The sequence below is a fragment of the Hydractinia symbiolongicarpus genome, chromosome 1 (assembly GCF_029227915.1).
Source record: "Hydractinia symbiolongicarpus strain clone_291-10 chromosome 1, HSymV2.1, whole genome shotgun sequence".
Classification (NCBI taxonomy): domain Eukaryota; kingdom Metazoa; phylum Cnidaria; class Hydrozoa; order Anthoathecata; family Hydractiniidae; genus Hydractinia; species Hydractinia symbiolongicarpus.
Window position 1 is genome coordinate 29,769,586 of NC_079875.1, and position 23,732 is coordinate 29,793,317.

General features: G+C 35.4%; 1 protein-coding gene across 1 annotated transcript; it reads left to right on the forward strand.

Annotated features, from left to right (window-relative positions):
- Positions 1-6,468: 6,468 nt before the first annotated feature.
- On the forward strand, positions 6,469-9,562 carry LOC130629774 (uncharacterized). The gene is made up of 5 exons (XM_057443116.1): positions 6,469-6,879; positions 6,921-8,818; positions 9,077-9,130; positions 9,313-9,428; positions 9,480-9,562. The coding sequence occupies exons 1-5, from the start codon at positions 6,469-6,471 to the stop codon at positions 9,560-9,562; spliced, it is 2,562 nt and encodes an 853-aa protein (XP_057299099.1).
- The last annotated feature ends 14,170 nt before the right edge of the window (positions 9,563-23,732 follow it).

A 23,732-nucleotide genomic window follows, 5' to 3' on the forward strand; every position in this document is an offset into this window, starting at 1 on the left:
AAGTCTGCCAGAGCCATCGACTTTCAGGGTGTAGCTTTCAAAACCATGGATTTCAACCACTGTGCCGGAGCGGTCCCAACGTTTCGGGTAGTGGCCTGCCTAATTTTGGATGAAACAACAATCACCAAGTTGAAGGGATGGAAGGCTGTGGGTTTTGGTATCAAGCTTTTTGATTCATTGAAAGAATCGTTTTCTCATTGCTAAATTTTTCTGTGCCCACGCATCATGCCATAGTGGACGAATGTGATGGTTATCGTACTTGACCAGACGGTTCGCGAATGCAAAGGCATCTCTTATGGGTGTGCCGAAAACGATCTGGGTTGGAGAAATTTTGCAATCAGGGTCAGGTGTGTTTCTCATTTGCATCATTGCACATAGGAATTTGTCAGTATCCCGCGATCCAGAGGGACCTGTGTTGGCACAAAGAAGGGTCATGGGGGAAAAAAATGTAAATCAGTTTACCGTAAATACCCAGAGGATAAAGAGTGAACTCTTCTTTTTTATAATAATATAATTTTGACATATACATTTTTTCTGTTTGTGTTCGATCTGTAACCAGTCCGTTTGTGTTGTTCGCTCTTCTTTGTGTCTTGTTGCTTGTGATAGAAGAATTGTTTTTCTCTTTACGATTTTCATAAAAAATGCTTTTAGGTCCAAGTTGGACAGTACTCATACTTGTAACAAGCAAAAAACTGTTTTCAGCACCTACTTCTGGGAGCCGAATCCCACTTTTGACAACCACCGTCCCTGTAGACAAAATACTTCATTACAAACAGGGTAAAAAAGGAAAACGTGCTGTTTACTGTATAAGTGGATCATGGCTACTGTCGGTGTTGCTACTAAAACATTATTTTCTTAATGCATTACATCTGCTATGATGCATTTGATCAAAAATGTTTTGCCTAAAATTTAATCTTAGTATAAGTAAGTTAATCTACTTTTTTAATTAAAATTTAACTAACAATCTTATTTATATTTACCTGTTCCCGCATTACCTTGCAACACAACAATTTTTGCTTCAATTCTAGTGACATTGCATACTTGTTTCTCTACATAAAAGTTGTTCATCATGATCAACTTCTTCTTTTTTACTACTAAGTGATGATTCATTATTTTCAATGGAAAGATTAAACTTCTTAGGTTTGTTGATTGTTAACATGATATTCTTTACAGAATAAAAACCTTTATTACTCATCAGTTAGGTGTTCTACACATTATTCTGTTTTCATTGTGGGACACGTGTCTGCGATCCGTCCTAAACATAAACGACAATGTTTACCAAGTATTGAAGAAAAAAAACAAAATCCATATACCACATAATTACACAAAAATGTGAAAGTAATTCCCAAGTTTTATAGAAAAACAGTTGAATTTAGGGGACTCAAAATACAGAAGAGAAAAGTTCGAATAAAATGAATTTTATTGACAAATTTTTCCATGTCACGCACCATCGCATTTTCATCGTCCCATTATTTACTGTTCACAGCAACGGTATTCGCAAAATATGAAATACGTGGTGGTAATTTTTCTGTTTCTTCATTAACATTATAGAAATGGTACATTCATATGTATGTTGCCAAAAGAATGCAATATTGAAAGCGGAAAGATATCTTGTAGCAACAAGTCGTGGTTTTTCACCCAGTATGGTGTAAGTGACTAAAATTATTAAATATTTGACAATTTCATACTCATTTTTGAGTAACAAAATCTCGCAAATATTCCCAAAGAGCCGTATATTAGCTGTTTTCAGACCGGTCCAACAGGACTATCTTTCACAATTAGGTCTCTTCATTTTTTTCGCAGTATTTTTAATATGGTAGTAATACCTGAACGTCCATTCGGCACTATGGCATCCCCAAGAATGTGTCAATATATGCTCTCAGATTTTGGGCGTATGCTTCCGCGCTGTGTTGCAGACGTGCATATAAAATTAAATGAAGTAAAAAGGGAGATCTTGCACTGAATATAGATCTCTAGAGGGTGTAACCTCTGTAATCATTAACTATGTGCGTGATAGTCAGAAATATCAGCATGTTTGATAACGAATTATTTTACTCACATATTATCCGATTGAAGGATTATCGGATTTCATTTTCTATTTCGGCCTCTTTAAATCTATCTGCCGACTAATTTTCAGCCATACTAGTAAATGCAGATGTATTGTCCCTCGCTTTCGGCATTCAAACCGATAAAAGTACGTTTTCACATTTCTCTCTTGCATACTAGAACATGCAAAAACTGCATTGTAAATACTACTTTATTAAGCCTACAAAACCAATATTATTCAGTACACGTAATGTTATGAGTAACTGACTGTGCATTGTAAAAAAGAGTTCTTTTCCATCTTTCAGAAGTACTACCCGTCATGTATCCGCAGATTAGTTGCTCCAATATATGCACGATGTTTATACTTGATACAACACCATTACTGAGAACATTATTTGAATATACCCTCTATAATATATATAACCATGGCAAACCTCTCTTTACAGAAATAGCAGTAGAAAAAACTGCAAATCATCTTTATTTTTTACAATAGTGTATATCTTTGTGTAAATTGTTTATAAAGATGTAAAGTATTACTTATTACAGACACAACAACTAGATGTAATTTGATCAAGAGATCCTTACACAGGTGAGGGCGATGGCTGTTGTTAATGTTTTTGAAAACTGGACTTGAAAGTTTTATTCCAAACCAAGTTATTATTATTTGCTTACCCCGAGACTATATTTCATAGTGATAAAATCTTAGCATTGATGAAAAAGGTTTACAATACAGCAAGCTGCACTGAAGTATGTTGTCTACAGGGACGGTGGATGTAAATAAAATTGGGATTAGGCTCCCAGAAGAAGGTGCTGAATACACTTTCTTGCTTATTACAAGCATGAGTACTGTCCAACTTGGACCTATAACTATTCACTGAGAAAATCTTAAAGAGAAAAAACAATCCTTCAATCACAAACAATACGACACAAGACAGATCTAACAACATAAACGGACTGGTTACAGAACAAACACAAATGGAAAAAATGTATATGTCAAAAATATATAATATAAAAAAAGAATTATATAAAACCCTCCTGTGCGCCAGAACTTGTGACTCTGGCTGTAGCTTTCCACATGTGTTACAGGGCCCCAACACTCAGCCTTACACAGGAGGTTGTCATGACAGGACCAGCCTGTACATATTTTGACTAAGGACAGCAGGGTTGTCAAGCCTGAAGACCAAGTTAGTAAACTTGGGCACCTTACTGAACTGGGGTAAAAAGTGGGGTCGTTACACCCAAAGACAAGCTGAAAGCAAACCCCCTTGCTAAGCTTCTTTTAAGTTACCAGAGAAGAGTGAGCTGAACTCTTTACCCTCTGGGTATTGACGGCAAACTGGTTCGAATGAACTAGCTGGGGTAATATAAAACCGCTCGGATTTACATTTTCCTCCCCCATGACCCTGGAAGTACAGGTTTTATAAACGTAATGATGAATGTATAAGAAAGAAAGAAAAAGCGGATCAACAGCGAACATAACAAAGAATATAACATGAATTGTTGTTGAGAATAGGTGAAGAGCATTTGCAAACCGCTCTATCATTGCAGTGGTACCAAGAATTTGTGGCAGGATCCTTAACATAAGCCCAATAATGACCTGCGGTTAATGTACCGGAGTGATTAATTGTTGCTAACAATGAGTAGTTCTGATTAAACATTGTGTCCGTATCACTGACGAGAGGTAGTTGCAGGAGAGAGTCACGTAAAGAAACACATTCAACAACTCTGTTGTCTTTTTCCAGATGTTCACCATGTTTTAAAAACCTTTTAAGATGCAGGAATAAGATTTCACTACTCCTGCTGATTTGCGTTTCTCTAGTACTCTCTCTATGTGCAAAGCATTGCGGACAAAACCACTTGTTTCCATCAGTTAGAATTTCCGGTTCTAAAAATTTGCTGACACAAGATTGGATTTTAGATGTCATTGGCAGTGTTAAAATGTCCTGCATTTCGACATTTACCGAGGTGCACAGGCAGGTGTTACAGCTTACGGACATTGAGATTTCAGTTGAGATTTTATCTGCAGCAATCGGGGAAAATCCCTTAAGGGCGTCCAAAACCACAAACAAAATCTCTGCTACATCTTGCTGAGTATTAAATTGGAAGTCCAGTTTCCCATCAGAGTGCATTTGACGTTCAAGGGCCCAGAGAAAATTCGAAGGGTCAACAGGTGACAATGATTGCTTCAGCTTCGCCATGTTAAGCGAAATAGACCTCGCAATAGGTGATAAATGAAACGATTCTGACCCACTCTGGCACCAGAGTGTTGGAATGGTACTTAATACTTGCAAAATGGCGTTGGCGTAACAAGTGTTGCCTTTGTTTAAAAAACCGATGTTTTTATAGACACTAATTGGTTGAGTGTCATTTTTATTTTGGCTAACCTTTTTAGATGGCCCCTTTCGGCGAGATGAAACACCCTTGGTCTCCACAATGGGCAAAGCCTGCTTGGATTTGGGTAATTGCATTAAGGAGTCAGTTGACCAAACATTGGATTCACGTGCCAGCCAGATACAAAAAGAAGACCTCATACTGATTTTACCGAGATCATTTGCAGTGGAATAAGCAAGTTTGTTGGTGAAACCCATTCTTTTTAAACAGGCAGTGGTGGTTCTTGCACAATATCCTCTTGCTCCTACTTCCACTGCGAAGAAATCAACTTGCCAGCCATTAACCATAATCACATTCATTAAACAGGAATATTTGGCAACTTTTGTGGAGTGCCAAGCATTCATGTTTTCCTCACATGGGCAAGTGAGTTCTACAATAATAACGCGCTTAAGGTCATTTGAATATAACACAAGGTCCGGTTTAAGCTCAGAAATGGCAATATGGCTAGGAAACACATAGTTCGAGTGTGTGTCAGCAACAATCTTCCAATCTTTGGTAAGGTGCAGTATACCTGACACTTTAGATTTTGTATGTGCCTTTGACCCGGCTCTCAGAAAGGTTATTTTTTGACAATTTTTAGGAGGTTCAGAAGGAAGCTCAAAAATGAACTTTTTCAAAGTTTCTACCAAATGGGTAAGTACAGAATCGTGTCTAAAGGTATATCTACCCTGGGAAAGAGCAGTTTTACAAGCACCAAGAATGTGAGCAGAAGTGCAAATTTCTTTGTGACATAGGAAACATGATGGTTCTGTATTTATTTTCCACCTCCTTAGGTTACTTGGTGATGGCAGAACATCGTAAGTGGATTGCAGGCAGAAAGATCCTGCCACAAATTCTTGGTACCACTGCAATGATAGAGCGGTTTGCAAATGCTCTCCACCTATTCTCAACAACAATTCATGTTATATTCTTTGTTATGTTCGCTGTTGATCCGCTTTTTCTTTCTTTCTTATACATTCATCATTACGTTTATAAAACCTGTACTTCCAGGGTCATGGGGGAGGAAAATGTAAATCCGAGCGGTTTTATATTACCCCAGCTAGTTCATTCGAACCAGTTTGCCGTCAATACCCAGAGGGTAAAGAGTTCAGCTCACTCTTCTCTGGTAACTTAAAAGAAGCTTAGCAAGGGGGTTTGCTTTCAGCTTGTCTTTGGGTGTAACGACCCCACTTTTTACCCCAGTTCAGTAAGGTGCCCAAGTTTACTAACTTGGTCTTCAGGCTTGACAACCCTGCTGTCCTTAGTCAAAATATGTACAGGCTGGTCCTGTCATGACAACCTCCTGTGTAAGGCTGAGTGTTGGGGCCCTGTAACACATGTGGAAAGCTACAGCCAGAGTCACAAGTTCTGGCGCACAGGAGGGTTTTATATAATTCTTTTTTTATATTATATATTTTTGACACATACATTTTTTCCATTTGTGTTTGTTCTGTAACCAGTCCGTTTATGTTGTTAGATCTGTCTTGTGTCGTATTGTTTGTGATTGAAGGATTGTTTTTTCTCTTTAAGATTTTCTCAGTGAATAGTTATAGGTCCAAGTTGGACAGTACTCATGCTTGTAATAAGCAAGAAAGTGTATTCAGCACCTTCTTCTGGGAGCCTAATCCCAATTTTATTTACATCCACCGTCCCTGTAGACAAGATACTTCAGTGCAGCTTGCTGTATTGTAAACCTTTTTCATCTTATTGTTGACCGCAATGGTTTCAACCTGACACTGGGAAAGACTAGTGACACTGGGAAAGACTAGGGACACTGGGAGAGACTAGTGACACTGGGAAAGACCGGTAAACTGTTTGCAACTGGATCGACATGACCGTTTTAAAGGACTCGATTGTGTATACTGATTTTGATTTTATTATAACCGGACCCTAATCCACGGTACGCGTCAACGGATGAATGGCTAATGGGTTAATTAGTCGCTAGCGAATCCTCACAGTCTTGGTGCCGCTGTGAAAACTATAGCCTTACCCTGTGCGCCAGGCAACGCAGGGCTGACAATCTTATCCTGTGCATAATCAACCCCTATAGTTATGACTTCTTTTATACCCAACTTCGAAAAGAATCATTGCAATAAACAAAATGATACAGTACTCCAAAAGCACTTGATGAAAAGCTGTAAAGTTGTTTTGGAGGATGTTTGTTCTCTCAGTGGTGCTGAAAAGCTTAAGATCACAACCTCTACTTCGGTTTCATCCCACAAAAGTAAATTGTGTCACACGGAAAAAAACAAACTTCAGAACCTCGATGAGAAAGCCCCCATTCTATGGGGTAAGATGAATGATAAGCGTTGGAGTGACTTAGACAGTGCTGTGCATAGCAAGCTAAAGGCTTGTACCAATCTATCCATTTCTGAGAAAGTTAAAACACTCGAAACTTTAATTTACGAAGAGGCTTCAAAAATATTTGGTTGCCGCTCCCAAATAAAACAAAAAACATTGCCAGTATTAACAGGCGTACAATACGTTCCATTAATCTGGTTAAGGAGAAAAATGTTCTGTTAGCGCAGATTGCCTCATCAACCATCAAGGAGGAACTAACTGCCTTGCAAGAACTGTTGCAACAAGTTCGAATAAAAATAAGGGTGATGCGTCGAGGTGAGAAACGAAGAAGAAGAAAGTGGAGCTTTAAGAACGCCCAAAAGGTTTTTAGGAATGATCCCTACAAAGCAGGAAAGGACCTGCTTAACCCTAAATCAGATATTCGTCTTTGTGTTGAACAGTCTGTTCTGGACAACCATAAATTATCTAGCTTATCTGATAATTTTCACGACTCTTCTCTTCCCCTTCTTCCAGGTCTTCCACCACCTCCGCAGATCAAGAAAGCTTTCTCAGCCACATCTTTCAAATTTTCTGATTTCGCAAGTGTTTTATATACGCGTAGGAACGCCTCAGCTCCTGGGCTAAATGGCATATCTTACAAAGTGTACAAAAAATGTACGAAAATTTCATCCTTCTTGTTTAATGTATTTAAGTGTTGTTTAAAAAATTGTGTTGTGCCTCTTCAATGGCGTCATGCCAAAGAAATTTACATTCCCAAATCCAAAACTCCTGTACCATCTAACCTAAAAGATTTTCGACCTATAGCCCTCCTAAATGTCGAAGGAAAATTATTTTTTAGTATTTTTTCAAGGCGACTAGAAACACATGTCATCCATAACAATAAGTTTATTAACACGTCTGTTCAAAAGGGGTGCATGGCGAATGTTCCTGGCTGTTGGGAACACATGTCGTCAATCTGGGCAGCTTTAAAAGATGCACGCTCTGCAAGAACTGATCTTGCCACCATTTGGTTGGATATCGCAAGTGCGTATCCCTCAATACCGCACAGATTAATCTTTTTTGCTTTGGAAAGGTATGGTATATCTCCTAGTTGGATTGCCATTGTAAAGGGTTACTATTCTGGGCTGTACAGCAAATCATTCTCCAAATCTGCTCCAACCAATTGGCACCAGCACTTCAGGGGCATCTTCGCTGGCTGCACCCTGTCTATCGTCTTGTTTTTATCAGGCATAAATGTTATTTTGGAGTATACGCTGGCAACATCTGTGTCATGCTACATCACCTCTAACAGAGTATCCTTACCTTTAATAAGGGCTTTTATGGACGACATAAACATCATGTCTTCTTCTGTTGCTGGAACACAAGTACTCCTTAACAGGTGCACCACAGCTCTAAGTTGGGCCAATATGACATTTCGCGCTGAAAAATCCCGTAGTTTTGTGATCATCAAGGGAAGATCTATCAATAGCACCCCTTTTAGTGTAAGTAGCCCTGAAAACGACATTGATTTCTCACAGTATATCCCATCTATTCATGCCTCGCCAGTGCGATTTTTAGGCCGGATTATTGATTGTTCTATCTCAGACAGGAAGTCCATCAACGAATTGGAGGAAAAGCTGATAGAAGGGCTTGGTGTCATTAATAAGTCCTTATACACTGGAGCGCAAAAACTTTGGATCTTGCAACATCTTTTGATCCCGCGAATTCAGTGGCCACTGTTAATATACGAGGTCTCGATGTCTGTTGCTGGGCGCCTAGAGCAAAAGGTTTCAGTGTTCATACGAAAATGGCTGAACTTACACCGTCCCATCACAAACATTTCCCTATATGCTGACTCCTCTCCTTGCCCTCTGCCCATTAAGAGCCTCACTTCTATTTTAAAATCCGCAAAGATTAGCGGCCACCTACTTTTGCGTCACTCCAAAGATCCGATTCTGTCAACACTCGATCCATCTTTAAAGGCAGGTTCTTGGAAGGTGAGCGATGCAGTTAACATAGCTGAGGGTGAATTAAAGTACAAGACCATAAGGGGTCCTGTACAGCGTGGACGAACCGGTCTTGGCATTTGTAAAGTGGAAGTAATACCACCTTTCAACGAATTGTGAAAATGTGTGGCTAATTTTGATGGAATATACTGAAACATAAGATAACTTTAAACTCAATTTAGCCGGCAAGTTACATCGATACAATTTCAATGCTTCCCTAAAAAGCTTTTGAAAGTTAACTAAATTACTTTTAGTACAAACATTTTATATGACTTTTTGTCTTCCAATTACCCACCATTTTACTCACAGCAAAAAGGAAACAGCCGAAACTAGGAAAAAAGATCGTTTATATCATTAACACTTTTTGCTTTTAGCGCACAATCAACTTGCCCGCTCTTCTCTAGAACTTTATTTAGGAAATCAAAGATGTTTAAAATGCGTTTTAGTATAACAGAGCATTTTTGAAGTCCAATGGGTAGCAGTTTTACGTGCGTTGGCTTCCGTTGCGTTGGCTAGATGTAAGTAAAAACGCTTGTATGATCTGCTGTTTTCTTTCTTTTTCTAAATAACATAACAAAGAAAACAATATTTACATTTACTTTCTCTAAAGATACGATGCGCATGGACGTAACCCTATCGAACAAAAAAATGTCACACCTTTTCCAAAATTAAGATATTTGTCAGGGTTAAAAAAAATATTCCCAACAATTAATTTTGTGTCAAAAGGTTTGATTCCACTCCAAAAAAGTTCTGAGCATTTCCTTATTCTTGCTTAAGAAAGAGCGGGAAAGCAAATCTTGAAAGATGATGTCCGGTTCATTCTATCACATTATCTAATGTTAAAACTGTACACAGCATAATAACTTGAATAGAGGACACTGAAAAAAGAAATTTAAAATGAATTTTAAACAAAAGATTTTAAACCTTCGTAAAGCCAACTCGTGCAATAAAACATATCGTAAAATTCCCAGAGTTACTCTTTAAATTTTCCAAACTTTCTTTTTCCAAATCTTGACACCATGAGTAATAAATACAAGAAATAGCGGAGAAAATCAAAACTGACTTGACACTGGCTAATTTCCAAAGTGGATCGGAACGGACAATTGTGGTTTCTGGATTATAAAAGTCAAAATATTTTTTCATTTTTTTTCTTCTTGCAAACAGGAACGAAAAAATAAAAAAATCAATAATTAGTAGATAGCCAATGAAGTATTTTCTTGCGAAGTTACGCTTTGCTTTGATTTGTCATGCCCCAAGTGTAAATGTAGATGGATTTTTAGTTTAGTTAACATAACGCGCTAATAAAATGAAGAATAACCGTAAACCAACGTAGACAAAAACAAACATCATAAGACGCGATGGTTCACTTGGGCATCAACTTTTCCAAACCTAAACAGGAAAAAAAGACACAATCAACTTAAGAAATTAACATATCGGCTTTGCAGCATATTGCGAAAATATTACAGCGTATTATTGACAATATGGTTACGTATAATAGATATTGATTGATGGCATGCAGGTGTCTTATTAATAAATATTAAAACTAAGTATCGTCACCCTACATGATAGTAAAAAAGAGATATTAAAAAAGTATATGACATATATAGAAATGTGCTAACGTCATCATTCAATCACATGATCTGATGGCATAATGTAAATAAGACATAATTGAGGAGGAAATCAAAGGGCTTCATATTTAGTCAGCGGTTGTACACTAAAAACAGAGCTCGTCGCATCACCAATGTAGTATACCTTCGCACATGAATATATTTATGATAAATGATCTTTATATTTAACGTGCTAACTCCAAACTTTAGAATACCTTGTCAGGTAGTTAGCCAACACACACCTGCGTGTTGCAAATTTACTCTAGGTTTCTTATTGATAAAGAAAGTCAAGCAGCATATATAGTTTACTTACTTCTAATTTCCTTGATAGTTAGCTTGTTGTGGAGTTGCCAATGTGTCTACTATTTCTTTTTTTTTTAAAGAAAACCTTTGGGGAAGTCCCATGTGGTTGATGCTATCGTGGTAACATGCGTTGACTAGTAAAGAATCTTAGCATAACACCCCCTGAAAAAACAAAGCTATTCTTCGCATAGCCCTCGTATAAAATCATATTGTCAAAAAGTCTAGTATTTTTAGTGAGATAAGTTAATGGCAAAAGTTTCAGCAAATTTTCCTAAACTATAAGTGTATACTGCTGTATTTATTTGCATCTACTTTCACTTTCGCTTTTGCTTGCCAAAAACCTTTTCTTTACAGCTTAGGCTATCGATCACTTCCTTCCTAAACCAAAAAATAATGCTGGTCGGACAAATATAACTACATACAAAGTGGAGTACGTGCAAGGAAAGATCTATTTATCTTCATGATACCGTAACCCCTTTTTCAAAGCATTTCGCAAGTTGCAAGCAAAATTAAACTATCCAATACTTTGTCCCTAGTGCTTCTTGTTGCTTTGGCGCTAACATCTTCCGAAATACATCAAAATTACACGGGAATTCCGCTAGTGTTTTATAATAAATACAAATATGTATCTAATAATGATATCTAATATATTTTCAATAACAGATGTATGTGGTAAAACATCTTTTCATCAGATAGGTTGTAACTATAGCTATAGCTATAACTTTAAAATTAATATATATACAAAGTGTTCAATTATATCTTGATGAAATCGAAAGCATTTCTATCTGAATCTAGATTTTGATAGATAGAATAAAAACCTGCTAAAGAAGCTATAGTTTATGTCTGCAAAAAATAGGTCCAGTAGGTTTTAAACATAATTTGTTATCTATAGTTTTCTCTATATTGTTAGGATAATTTCACTATCTTGATACTATTGCCCACCCTGCATTTACATGGCTACTCTATATGTGTGCATCACAAATCACGCCGCTAGTCCAAAAGTCAGCCTTAGCCTCTCCTTGCACCACGACCCATCAAAATTTTGAGCACAGAAAATTTCATCATACTTTTGCTTAAAACAACTACTGTTGCGTGATGTCAGAATAGCCTACTTGATTTTCCACCAATTCCTTGATATACTAGGTGATGAAAAACGTTTCTTATTTAAGAGTTTTACATTTTTACAACTAGTAAGTGTCCTCATAAAGTGGCTTCTTATCAATTGTCCCTTTAAAAATGTGCACAAAAAAGTAAAGAATGAGCGTAAATGATGAATTCAGGCAAGGGAACTACATTCTGTGTTGCCATCAAAATGTATAGCTAGGTTTTTCTCAATCATAGCCACATGCAGAATTCAGTAAAGCACACGGCTTGTTGCAAACTAGTTGTTTACGAAATATGTGTAATTTTTAATTGGCTTGTGTATTTAAAGCTCACCTCCTAAGAAACATCAAGTCGACCTAAATCGATTCATAACATCTTAAGGAGAAACAATTTAACGTTTATTTATTTAAAATCGGTACAGTATTCAAGAAACCAGAAAGGGTGTTTTAAAACTTGCGCCTCACGTCACTAATGAAAAGCTCACATTTGGACCCCTGGAATGAGAGGCAAAACTTTGCGCATAGAATTTAATTTGCAAAAAAAAATTCCACAAGTAATCACAAAGAATCGTTTTCTAAATTAGACTTTATGCGCAGTACCTGGTTGTCTTAACCACCAAAAGAAAAAGGGTATTTCTTTTTCAACTTTCCTAAAGATCCCAAACAACGATTTATATTGATGAAACTGCTCAAAAGTGACGGTGCACTTCCAAAGAATTTAAAGAGCTGTGAAGCTCATTTCACTTCTGAGTGCTTTGATTTCAAAACCGATTATTTTGAAAGAAAAGAACAAAGAGCAGAAGGTTATAAGATATTTTTTATCATCATTTATTTGACTCATACTCTATTATTTAATTTTAATACATTTTTGTACGACGACAGGTAAGATATGCAGTGCACGCAAGTAGTACTGGTTGTCTTCCATCAATCTTTTTAAATAAACCAATCACTGTTGAGCGACCATGCAAGTTTGAATCGCCTCATAGTAATTGAGATTATTGCGTTAATTTTTCCCTGTACGCTTTCAGTCGTCTCCATGAAGTCGAGCTATTGTGAAAGTGGCATTCGGATGAAAATGCCTTTTACATTGTGTTTAGTTCCTCCTTCTACAGGCTACGTACCGAAAAAATAACACTGATGTGAAGTTGGAAGGTTCCGTATTTTTTGTTTATGCAAACAAGCGGGATTACTGAAGAAGCGAAATAATGGTCAATTAAAATTTAACTCAATTTAAAACTAGAGCCTGCTGGACAGAGCTTAATCACTTTATTTTTACCTTTGTGTGAAATCTCTCTGTTTTTGAAAAACATGAATATTTTTGGCGGGAAGAAAGTTGACATTCAAAACTAAACCGTATATTAATTATTTTTTTTGTTTTAATATTTTTACACGAGTAATCATTTCTTTTTAAGTTTTTATATCTGCATTATTTTATTGTTTTGTGGAATTCTGGCATTATTTTTAACAGAGAGATTGATTTTCGTCAAGCGTGCTTTGTAGACAGTTTTACCATTTTACTACATTTCTTTATATTACAAAAAAATATTTCCCAAGCGTTAGTTTTAAATTTAATGGCATTTTCCTTTTATTAAAACTACCCAGTAAGGAATTAAATATGACATTATATCTTATTCGTGTAGGAAATTTATACCAATTACTGATATCCCACGACATTTTAAGAAAAGAAATTAATTAACCAGAACGATTTAATTCCACGTCTTGTCGAGATAAGCCATGTTGAGTGATAGAGAAGAGTTTCTGAATTTTTTTTTAATAAAACCAAGATTGGTTGGATAGAAGTTTGAGTAACCGATGGTAAGTTGCGTTTTTACTGATTTACTATTTATTTTTTTCTTTTGCCTGATTCAAAGAACGCTGCATCTGTTTTTAATTTATTTATAGATTGACCAAAGAAACTTAGAAGCAAGAATAGAAAATATGTCAAACTGAACGATGGTTAGTTAACTTATGTTGGTTTAGCAGCATTTTATGAGAGGTGAAAAAGGAATGAGCGAACTTAGTAGAGGTTGGAATCAAATTCTGGATTGCTGTATGTGTTTTTTTAATTTCTAATACATTACGCATCGTATGCTGTGAATAGGTGCGCGCCTGCCAAATTGCAATATACTTACTAAAGTATATAAAGTCTATGATTGATGCTCATGCAATATACTTGCATATAAATTCTTAGCGCGTGTGTATTCTGAAAAATGCAATTTACAATAGAATTAATACTATATTCAACGATAAATATCAAAATGTTAATACTGTTTTCTATTGTTGAACATCAAATGGTTTGCAATCATGGAATTAATAAAAAAAAACTTGCTTTCATGCTTTGGATTATTATCTTACTGGAATCATATTATACTGCTCAGATGAACGATACTAACGTATTTATTAAAATTGCAACGTAAAGTTGTGTTCTTTACAGGCTTTAATCGGGGAAGTTGATGTTTTTTTCGGAAGAATATCTTTCCGTAGTTATTCATCATAATATCGGATATTCCATGATTAATTGGCAATATTTTACGCCAGTGAAGGTCCATCCCAGTTTTTGTTTTGCTTTTCGCGAAGATCTAAACGAAAGTACTTAATAAGCCAAGAAAAAATGCAAATATTAGCTTGGCTTATTTGTATGAATCGTCTATTTAATAAACAAAAAAATCGTACCAACAAATGCAAGTTTCTCATTTTGTTTATAGCTTTTGTCTATAAATCAAAATGTGGTATGTTCAAAATTCTTTGACGGCCAGACCGGTTTTGCTGTTATAATGTCGCGCTCACGATGTTAGGTGTTCTGATTCCAGTACTATAGAATAGAATCATTATGTAACGTTCTGTATGGCTGTCAAATGCTTAGCTAATCACCCTTTGATAACTGGGCATTAAAATTCCAGCATAGAGAAGAATTAGCCGTTTCGATTTTACTAAACTTATATTACAGCGCACAATAATTATTATTTTCAAAAAATTTCAGCTTTTCTCAAACATTGGGGCGCACTGGTCGAACTCCTCTATTGAAATTTTTACTATTTGCAACCTTGCGGGTCTCCATGTTTCGATCTTGTTACAACAAACAATGTTTATCAAACCTTTTCTCACTAGATGCAATAGGAGATGTTGCAGCAATTTACAAAAGCTAAAACACAAACAAAGCCGTATTTATCTTAAAACAGACAGAATTGTCCATTTCAGTTGTTGAATTGAATACTTAAGTTCTTAAAGTATTTCTGTTCAAATGAATTTTTATGAGTCTTTTAGCGCCGTTTTATGAACAGCATGTAGGATTATCATTTTCGGCTAATTTGTCCTGATTGACCCTTTTTTGTCTTCCTTGATTATTTATTAAAACCATTTTCATCCGCCGTACTATTGCAAACTTTCTCACGCGCTAAAAAATATATAATTAGAACGGAGATGTATTTATTTTAAAATTGCATTCTACGGCTTTTTGTGACCGTGTGAGCTTGGGACGTATCAAACGTTTCTATAACAAGCGTTTCTATTACTATAATAACTATACTTCTGTGTTACAATAATAGTAACATCCAGGTAACACGAACCTCCAAGGGACTAGAGAAAACAGTTCGACTTAACGAATGTTCGACTTAAACAAAGCCCCCGTTAATTCAAACTTAGACAAAAATGATATTAGCTCGAGCTAAGGCGACTTTTTTATTTTCACGTGCCGATCCCTGAGAAAAATGTGTTATCACTATTACTGCAGAAGCAACGCCTTTCATTATCCAACTGTCAGAACAAAAGTGTATGGTGGACAATTTAAAAAAACATGACATATAATTTAAAAGGGGATCATAATTTGCAAGGAAGTAACTTTTGTTACGAGCAAGAATGTATTTATTTTCTTACCTTTTTTTCTCCTTCTTCAGCCATCCATCTAACGCTTTAAAATTTGTAAGATCATAACTTTCAGCAAATTGAAGAGCTTTCTTTTTTATCGCCATCCATATTATTGCCATCAAAACGAACATTTTGGCTCCTTTGTAAAGAGAACTATTTAAGAACAGCATCTTTTGAATTATCTGGCTACGTTACATACCAGTATTTATTTTTCGAACCTTTAACAATTCGAGCTAATAAAAGTTCGAGCTAACAGGTGTTTTTTTATTTGATTAGTTAATAATTCGTGGAGTAAAAGTTATTGTTTTCTCGCAAACGAAAGAGGAAAATTAGTAAATCACGTGCCTAAATTTTACAGAATAATTTACTGGTTAAAAAAAGTTGTTGTTGGTTTCTTATTATAAAGATAATTTTAACGAAAGTTGTCATATTTTCCCGATAAAAATTTTTTTATTAAGAACTTAAGCGGTAGCTTTGAGAATAGCCAAAAATTAAACATTCAGCTATGAGTAAGTGCCATAACCATATACAATTCTTTAAAAACAGAAAGGGTTGGCCCGGACCTAATCTATCATATTATTACGAAAAAGTGGAAGTAACTGACGTCATCTTCTGCTTTGCTATCTAGGATTCCCATGGGACCGATATAGAACTACTACATTCCTTTCGAAACAGATGGATTGATGACGTAACCGTTCGTCAAAATTTAGCCTATACGTTTTCCTGCTTGTATCTCCCTAACTGTTCGTCAAAAACACAAGATTCTGTACATTTCCTGAATCAGCGTTTCAAGCTCAACATATTACGGCAACGGACAAACAAATTTCGCCAAATTATTTTTATATATACACTGCTGACATCAGCCAAACACTTAAAACAACAAAAGATTTTTCTACGAGGCTTATCGACTGGTACAATAAATTGACGTTGAACAACATGGAAACGAATGGAAGTAACAATTTAAATTAATATTTCATAACTGGGCTAACAGGGTTAATACATCTGTTATAAAAAGACTGATTGCATTAATAAAAATACTCCTGAACCTTGAGAATGTAAACAACCCTTCGTTCAAACCACGTGATCCTATAAATTTCTTGATCAGCGTTTAAACAATGGAATTGGGTAATTAAAAAAAATGTTTATAAGCAGCATTCAAATTTATTTTCGAAATTTATTAGGTAAAAAATCGAATAATCGAATTTTGCATTTCACTTCCTTTTAAAATTCCTTCTAAAAGTCCTTCCTTATCGTCCAAGTAATTGTTCCCACACGTTTATATCTATATTTTTTCGGTTCACTCGAGCAAAGTCGTGATTTTGTTGATAATTGTACGAAGAATGTTTGTGCAATGCAGTCCGCGCGTCCTGTTTTTAGTTCAAACACAAAATTTTCTCGACATTTGACAGGATGATTTTCCGTTCATGGATGTTCACATTTCTAAAGAGTTTTTTTAAGGTAAGAAGAGATTACTGTTTGTAAAATGTGCTGTTTCTTATAGCGATTGACGAATAAAAATGTTTTTTCAGTATAATATTTGCAATTCTTTATCTGTAAACTTTATTTATTTATTTTGTATTATATTTAGATAAAAATATAAAACAAATGGATAATCAGTGACATGGAAGGTCCGATCATAGTGTCAATTCGAATATCTGCAAGTATAAAATGTTATGACAAAGATCTCTAGACTTATGGGTGCAAGCAAATAGATTGCAGTCCAATTCGGAAATTATTGCAAGCTTTACATTACAATGGAGTTTTTAAATTTATGTGAAAATCGAAATTTAATCAGTTTAATAGCTTATTAAACAGTATTAAACAGCTTCCAATGTCTGTTAAACTGTTTCAGAGCCTTTGTTGTGCGGCAATAAACTGACTTGATGCAGGTGTTCTGTGTTGTTGAGGGCAAAATAATAAAAGTCACTATTGCTTTGCTTACATTGCATCTGTAATGACGATATTTGAATAGTTGTGTCGTGTTGGATAATGGTTTGGTCACGTTGTTACTAACATGGTTCTACACAAGATAACAATCTATCTGTCTGGAAAAAACTCAAACCAACTAAATATTACTATAAAATTATGTATTACTTGTGTTGTTCTACCATGCTCTTCAAACTTACTCCGCAAATATAACGAGCTATCTACGTTCATTTGGTTAGGTTTATTCGTTTGAGTCTTGTTTGAGCACTAACCAGTTTTTATATCTTTATACTATAAGCGAATTTGTTCACATTATATACAACTAGTAATTTTTAAAATATTAGGTAATATATTTTATAGATATGCTTAGTATCGAGAATAGCATCCATGAACTGGAATAATCACAATCTGATAACAGTTTGCTCGTTTGTCTTTCTTAAATGAAAAGTACGGTGAATATAAAGTAAACATCGCTTCACGCGCGGACTGCAATTTGCAAACATGCCATCCAATAATCGATAATAAACGGACTATAAATTCTATAGCCGGTTATAAATTATTTTTTTTTTTGTATTTTGCAAGTGGATTATTGTTTAAAAAGTCAAAAAAGACCTGTCAGCACATCAAGATATTTTTAGATGTTTGTGTACTCGTTGCATTTACTGTGTAAAACGCTGAACAAAGTAATGTATAGAAACATGTGCTTTCAACGAACGGTTAAGAAGATACAAGGGTTTAGAAGTTTTTCTCACGTCAGAGAAAGTTCGGCACAAATTATTTGTCCATCGCGTACAAATTATTTGTCCATTGCGTAGAGCTCGAAAGGCTAATTAAGAAAATGTATAGGATCGTAATGGCTTACACCTTCAACATGAAATAATGTTTTTGACGTCGTGATGTTTAATTTGTCGATTGACATTTACGCTTCATTTAATGTTTTAACTTATGTTCCTGGGTGACCTTATATTCGAGCTGCGCATGCAAAAAGTTCACTGTCGATGCCTAATTTAGCTACTAAATTTCCAAAATTACGATTGCAACTAAGTCAATTACATGAAGTTGTTGGTGTTGACTATCATTATAATATTCACTTAATGCAAGAAAAACGTTTGGAAGGTATTCTTTTTAAAAACGCAGTGGATAATTGTACGCGATTTTAAATATTTTTACAATAAGCTCAAACCGAAACGTCTAACGTATTAAAATTAATGTATTAGTTATAATTGCAACAAACGACGATGTCATCAATAGATAAAGGGTCATGATATATATAGATATCACATCCCGGACGTGAATTCAAACTGTCAAACCGGCTATTTTTTATAATTGCAAGAACTTCATTTTGCGACTTTTTTCGCCTGAAAAAACTTTCGCAAATCTAAAAATTGTAAAATATTTGTAAAAAAACTTGAGATTTGTGATTTATAGGTAAGTGTAAATTAACTTATTCATCAACTTGTGGCTCAACTCCATAAAAATCATTGTCATCAACTTTAAATGCTTGCAAAAATGCAATAAACTGTGTGCGATTTGTCAAAGCAGCCTTTGAAAATGGAAACCTAGGATGTAGCCTGTGAAGCTTTTGTAAGAAGAAATCTGCTAGAAATTTTTTATTTTAGCAAGATCTACCTAGCATATTATTGCATGCCACACGAGGAGATGTCAGGTCAGTTGCTGAAACTAAACAAAGAAAACTGTCTGTGTTTAGCTAGAAATTAGACTATAAGTAACACAAAATCGACATATAGTTATATAAATATTGTACTATAAAGCATCGTCTGTTATTCTTCTCTGAGCAGTTATCAAACACCTATCAGATCCGTTATTAGCTTATAGCTGGCTAGCTAGCTAGCAACATACCACCATCACAACTTTTGCAACCCAGGCAGCCATTCCTTTTTTCCCTTTCTTCTTCTCTCTGAGCTTTTAAATTTAAGCAGACTGGCTATAGCTAAACTAGATCTTGGTGGATAATTTCACAATACTTCTTTTTATGGTCCTTAAGTCGCCAGCTGCGAAGGAAGGGCAGTATAGGATTCGTTCAAATCAGGAAATTAGTGGCTTGCACAGCTCAATACGCCATCTTTCTTTTTTGCAATAAACGGATTGATTAGTTGACGAAAACATAAGAAAGCTGATATCAGCTATTATATCCATTTTCGCTATAAATGGATATTATATTTATTTCATGAAGCCGTGCATATGGATATAATATCCATTCTGCATTATCGCTATTATATCCATTTTTCTTAGGTGACTATGTTGAACTATGTCTGTCTGTTTAAAACATCTAATATATTGATGTGCAAATCGGGCATGAAATCTGTAGAAATCTTTCTCCAAGTAGTTAACAAATCCTACTTTGCACTTATAAAATGCAAATTTTATTATAAAACTTCTTACTTTGAAAAGCGCTCTAAAATCCCTGAACAGCTTCTATGTTACTCTAAGAGTTTATAACAAATATCTTCCTGTTCTCCAACGCACGAACCTGTCGCTATACGCACAAAAAACTGCCGCATAATTCGTTCATCATATTTTGTGACGCTTCCAATCACAATAAAAGAGTCAACAGCAGAGAGGCACAACGGAAATATTACATAAATGTTTCATATATTCCTATTGAATTTTGACTAAAAACAAATAAAATAAAATAAAATAAAATGCTTTTTATGCTTATTTTCTGCAGCTATGCACCATGGCGCACAAAAATAGTATGTAGGACTTTGTTAAAGAGCGCAGTCTAGGCAACATGCGCGAGAAAATCCTCAGTTTAAAACGAAGTATTAACAAATAGAGTTATTTCTAGCTTGTCCAACTCTGTTTTTAAAACACTGTGAAAATTTTCTTCCGGCTTCGATCAAACTTTTGTAGATTCTGTAAGAATCACGGTAGATACAATCCACGCTGTTTTTGTTACATTTCCCTGCGAAAAACGTACCTCTGTAGTGCTTGAAAAAGGTATGGCCATATGTTTTCGATTTTAATTTAATGTGTGTACTGTATTTAAATTGATAACCACCTTTACAGGAGACGGTGACCTTTGCAGGTATTCTAGTCTTGTCAAACTTGTATCTCGTCACGAAGCCGACAATCAACGCACCACCAGGTGTAGCATAAGAAACGCCCGAACCAGAAGAAGTACTCTGCGAAGCGCTTTTACTTCTCGAACTACCATAACTTACTGATCCTCTGATGGACGTTCCAACCGTAGCCGACACAGATCCACCTGAGCCAAGAAATTTTGTACTAGATTCGACGGTAACACTTGCGCTTACCTGCCAGTTGTGTTGGACAGATCTCGAAATTTCTACACCCACTTTTTCCGTAACTTCATTGGTGGTCGTTAATACCAACGTATTAATACTTTGTAATTTGTTGTTGTCAACAAACCGGTCAGCGCTATTTGCTAGCACAGCATAAATTTGTATACACAGTTGTGATACTGGATGGCAGCGTAAAACTCAGAAATTTACACAAACCTTTTCGTAGAAAGTTAAACTTCTGTGTGCAACTAAACAAACTCTTTGTCGTTAACAAACGTGCTTTTATAGAACGAAATAAATCTCTGGGGAGAGGATAGTTTTATATCTTCGACTATCTTTGACTCTGTTAAAATAGATTCGCTAATTAAGAACTGCTCGCGCGTCTAATTGGAGCCTAATGCTCTTTTCTCTAATACTCCCAGAAGCAAGTAATTTTGCGTTAACATTTTTTTCTATATTCTTATGGCCATAGAAAAGTCCACCTAATTTTTTTCTTTGTTTAGTTTTCTATCCCACTAGAGACATTGCAAGGATACGCAACTCATTTATTTACTGCGCGCGTATTTTTTTTTTTTTTAAATATGCTTTAAAAGTTTTTTTAGGACTTGACTGAACTGGAAATATCTTGGAATAATACCTACAGCGGTTAAATTGGAATTTTTGTTCCAAAAGGTTGTTTTTAAACCCATTTATTTGGAGTGTTTTTTAATAACATCACAAGCGCTGTGGTTTATCTCCAGGGGATACAGTTTTCCTCTTTCCTCAAAATATCGTCAAATTATTTCTCTGAAATAATCTTAATGGTCCTTACCATTATTGTCGAGAAATTCTCCGTTGCCTAACGCTACTAAGTTTTTATTGGACTCTTATAATTTGCAAGGAAGTATTCCAAAATATTCCGACTGGCAGTTTTCTGGTTGAGCGTTCGCTTCCAATGCGGGAGGTCTTCGGTTAAAACGTACTGATACAAGATAACTGTCATTTAGGGACGACAACCTCGTCTCAGGTTCTATATATTTTAGCCGTAAAGTTCATAAACGAGGCACTTAAAATTGACAAGTGTCTTATATATTTGCGATTTTTCGCATTCATACAAGATAATTGTAATTTAGGGTCAACAACTTCGTCTCAGGTTCTTATATCTTAGCCGTAAAAGTGATTAAAGACGTATTTCAAAGTGACGAGTGTTATGTATTTGCGATTTTTCGTATTGATACAAGATAATTGTCATTCTGGGACGACAACCTCGTCTCAGGTTCTATATATTATAGCCGCCAAATTGATAAACGGGGTATTTCAAAGTGACGGCTGTCATGTATTTGCGACTTTCCGTATTGATCCAAGATAATTGGACTTTGGGGCAACAACGTCTAGGATATTATACTTTAACCGTGGAATTGATAAACGAGGCATTTAGATGTGACGAGTGTTACATATTTGCGATCTTTCGCATTGATACAAGATAATTACCATTTTGGGACGACAACCTCGTCTCAGGTTCTATGTATTATAGCTGCAAAATTGATAAACGAGGGATTTCCAATTGACGAGTGTCCTGTATTTGCGAGTTGTCGTATCGATACAAGATAATTGTACTTAAGGGCCAACAACCTCGTTTCAGGTTCTTATATTTTATCCGTGGAATTACTAAACGAGGCATTTAGAAGGGACGAGTGTTATATAATTGCGATTTTTGGTATTGATACAGTATAATTGTCATTTAGAACGGCAACCTCGTCTCAGGTTCTATATATTATAGCTTCAAAATTGATAGACGAGGTATTTCAAAGTGACGGGTGTCATTTATTTGCGACTTTTCGCATTGATCCAAGACGATTGTACTTTAGGGTCAACAACGTCTAGGATATTATACTTTAGCCGTGGAATTGATAAATGAGGCATTTAGAAGTGATGAGTGTTATATATTTGCGATTTGTCGTATTGATACAAGATAATTGTACTTTAGGGTTAACAACCTCTTTTCAGTTTCTTATATTTTAGCCGTGGAATTGATAAACGAGTCGTTTAGAAGTGACGAGTGTTATATAATTGCGATCTTTCGCTTTGATACAAGATAATTTCCATTTTAGGACGACAACCTCCTCTCAGGTTCTATATATTATAGCCGCCAAATTGATAAACGAGGCATTTTAAAGTGACGAGTGCCCTGTATTTGCGACTTTTCGTATTGATCCAAGATAATTTTCATTTAGGGACGACAAACTCGTCTCAGGTTCTATATATTTTAGTCGTAAAATTGATAAACGGGACATTTTTTAAACTGACGGGTGTCTCATATATTTACCATTTTTCGTATTGATACAGGATAGTTGTAGCTACTTTAGGGTCAACAATCTCGTTTCAAGTTCTTATATTTTAGCCGTAAAATTGATGAACCAGGCATTTAAAAGAGACGAATTTTTCATATATTTGCGATTTTTTGTATTAATGCAGGATAATTGTTCTTTAGGTTCAACAACTTCGTCTCAGGTTCTTTTATCTTAGCCGTGGAATTGATAAACGAGGCATTTAAAAGAGGCTAGTGTTATATTTTTGCGATTTTTCATATTGATACAGGATAATTGTTATTTAGGGTCGACAACCTTGTCTCGGGTTCTATATATCTTAGCCGTAAAATTGATAAACGCGGCATTTAAAAGAGACGAGTATCATATATTTGCGATATATACAGGTCAAGAAAACTTGTTTATTGCTTCTTACGTTCTTTATTAAAAATAAAAGATTTTGATGATAAGTCCAGAAAGAGCCAGTGGTGTGTCTTAAAACAAATTCTGTTTGAAACGTTTTTCTCAGGGTTAATTCTGAAACAAACCGCAAACTGTTAATTTTTTTAAACTACTGAGGTAACATCTCTTACTTACTTCTGTTAGTCAACTAAATTTGATGAATAATACCTTCTTCTTCTTAAGGAAAAAATTTTGAAGTTCGTGAACGTAAATT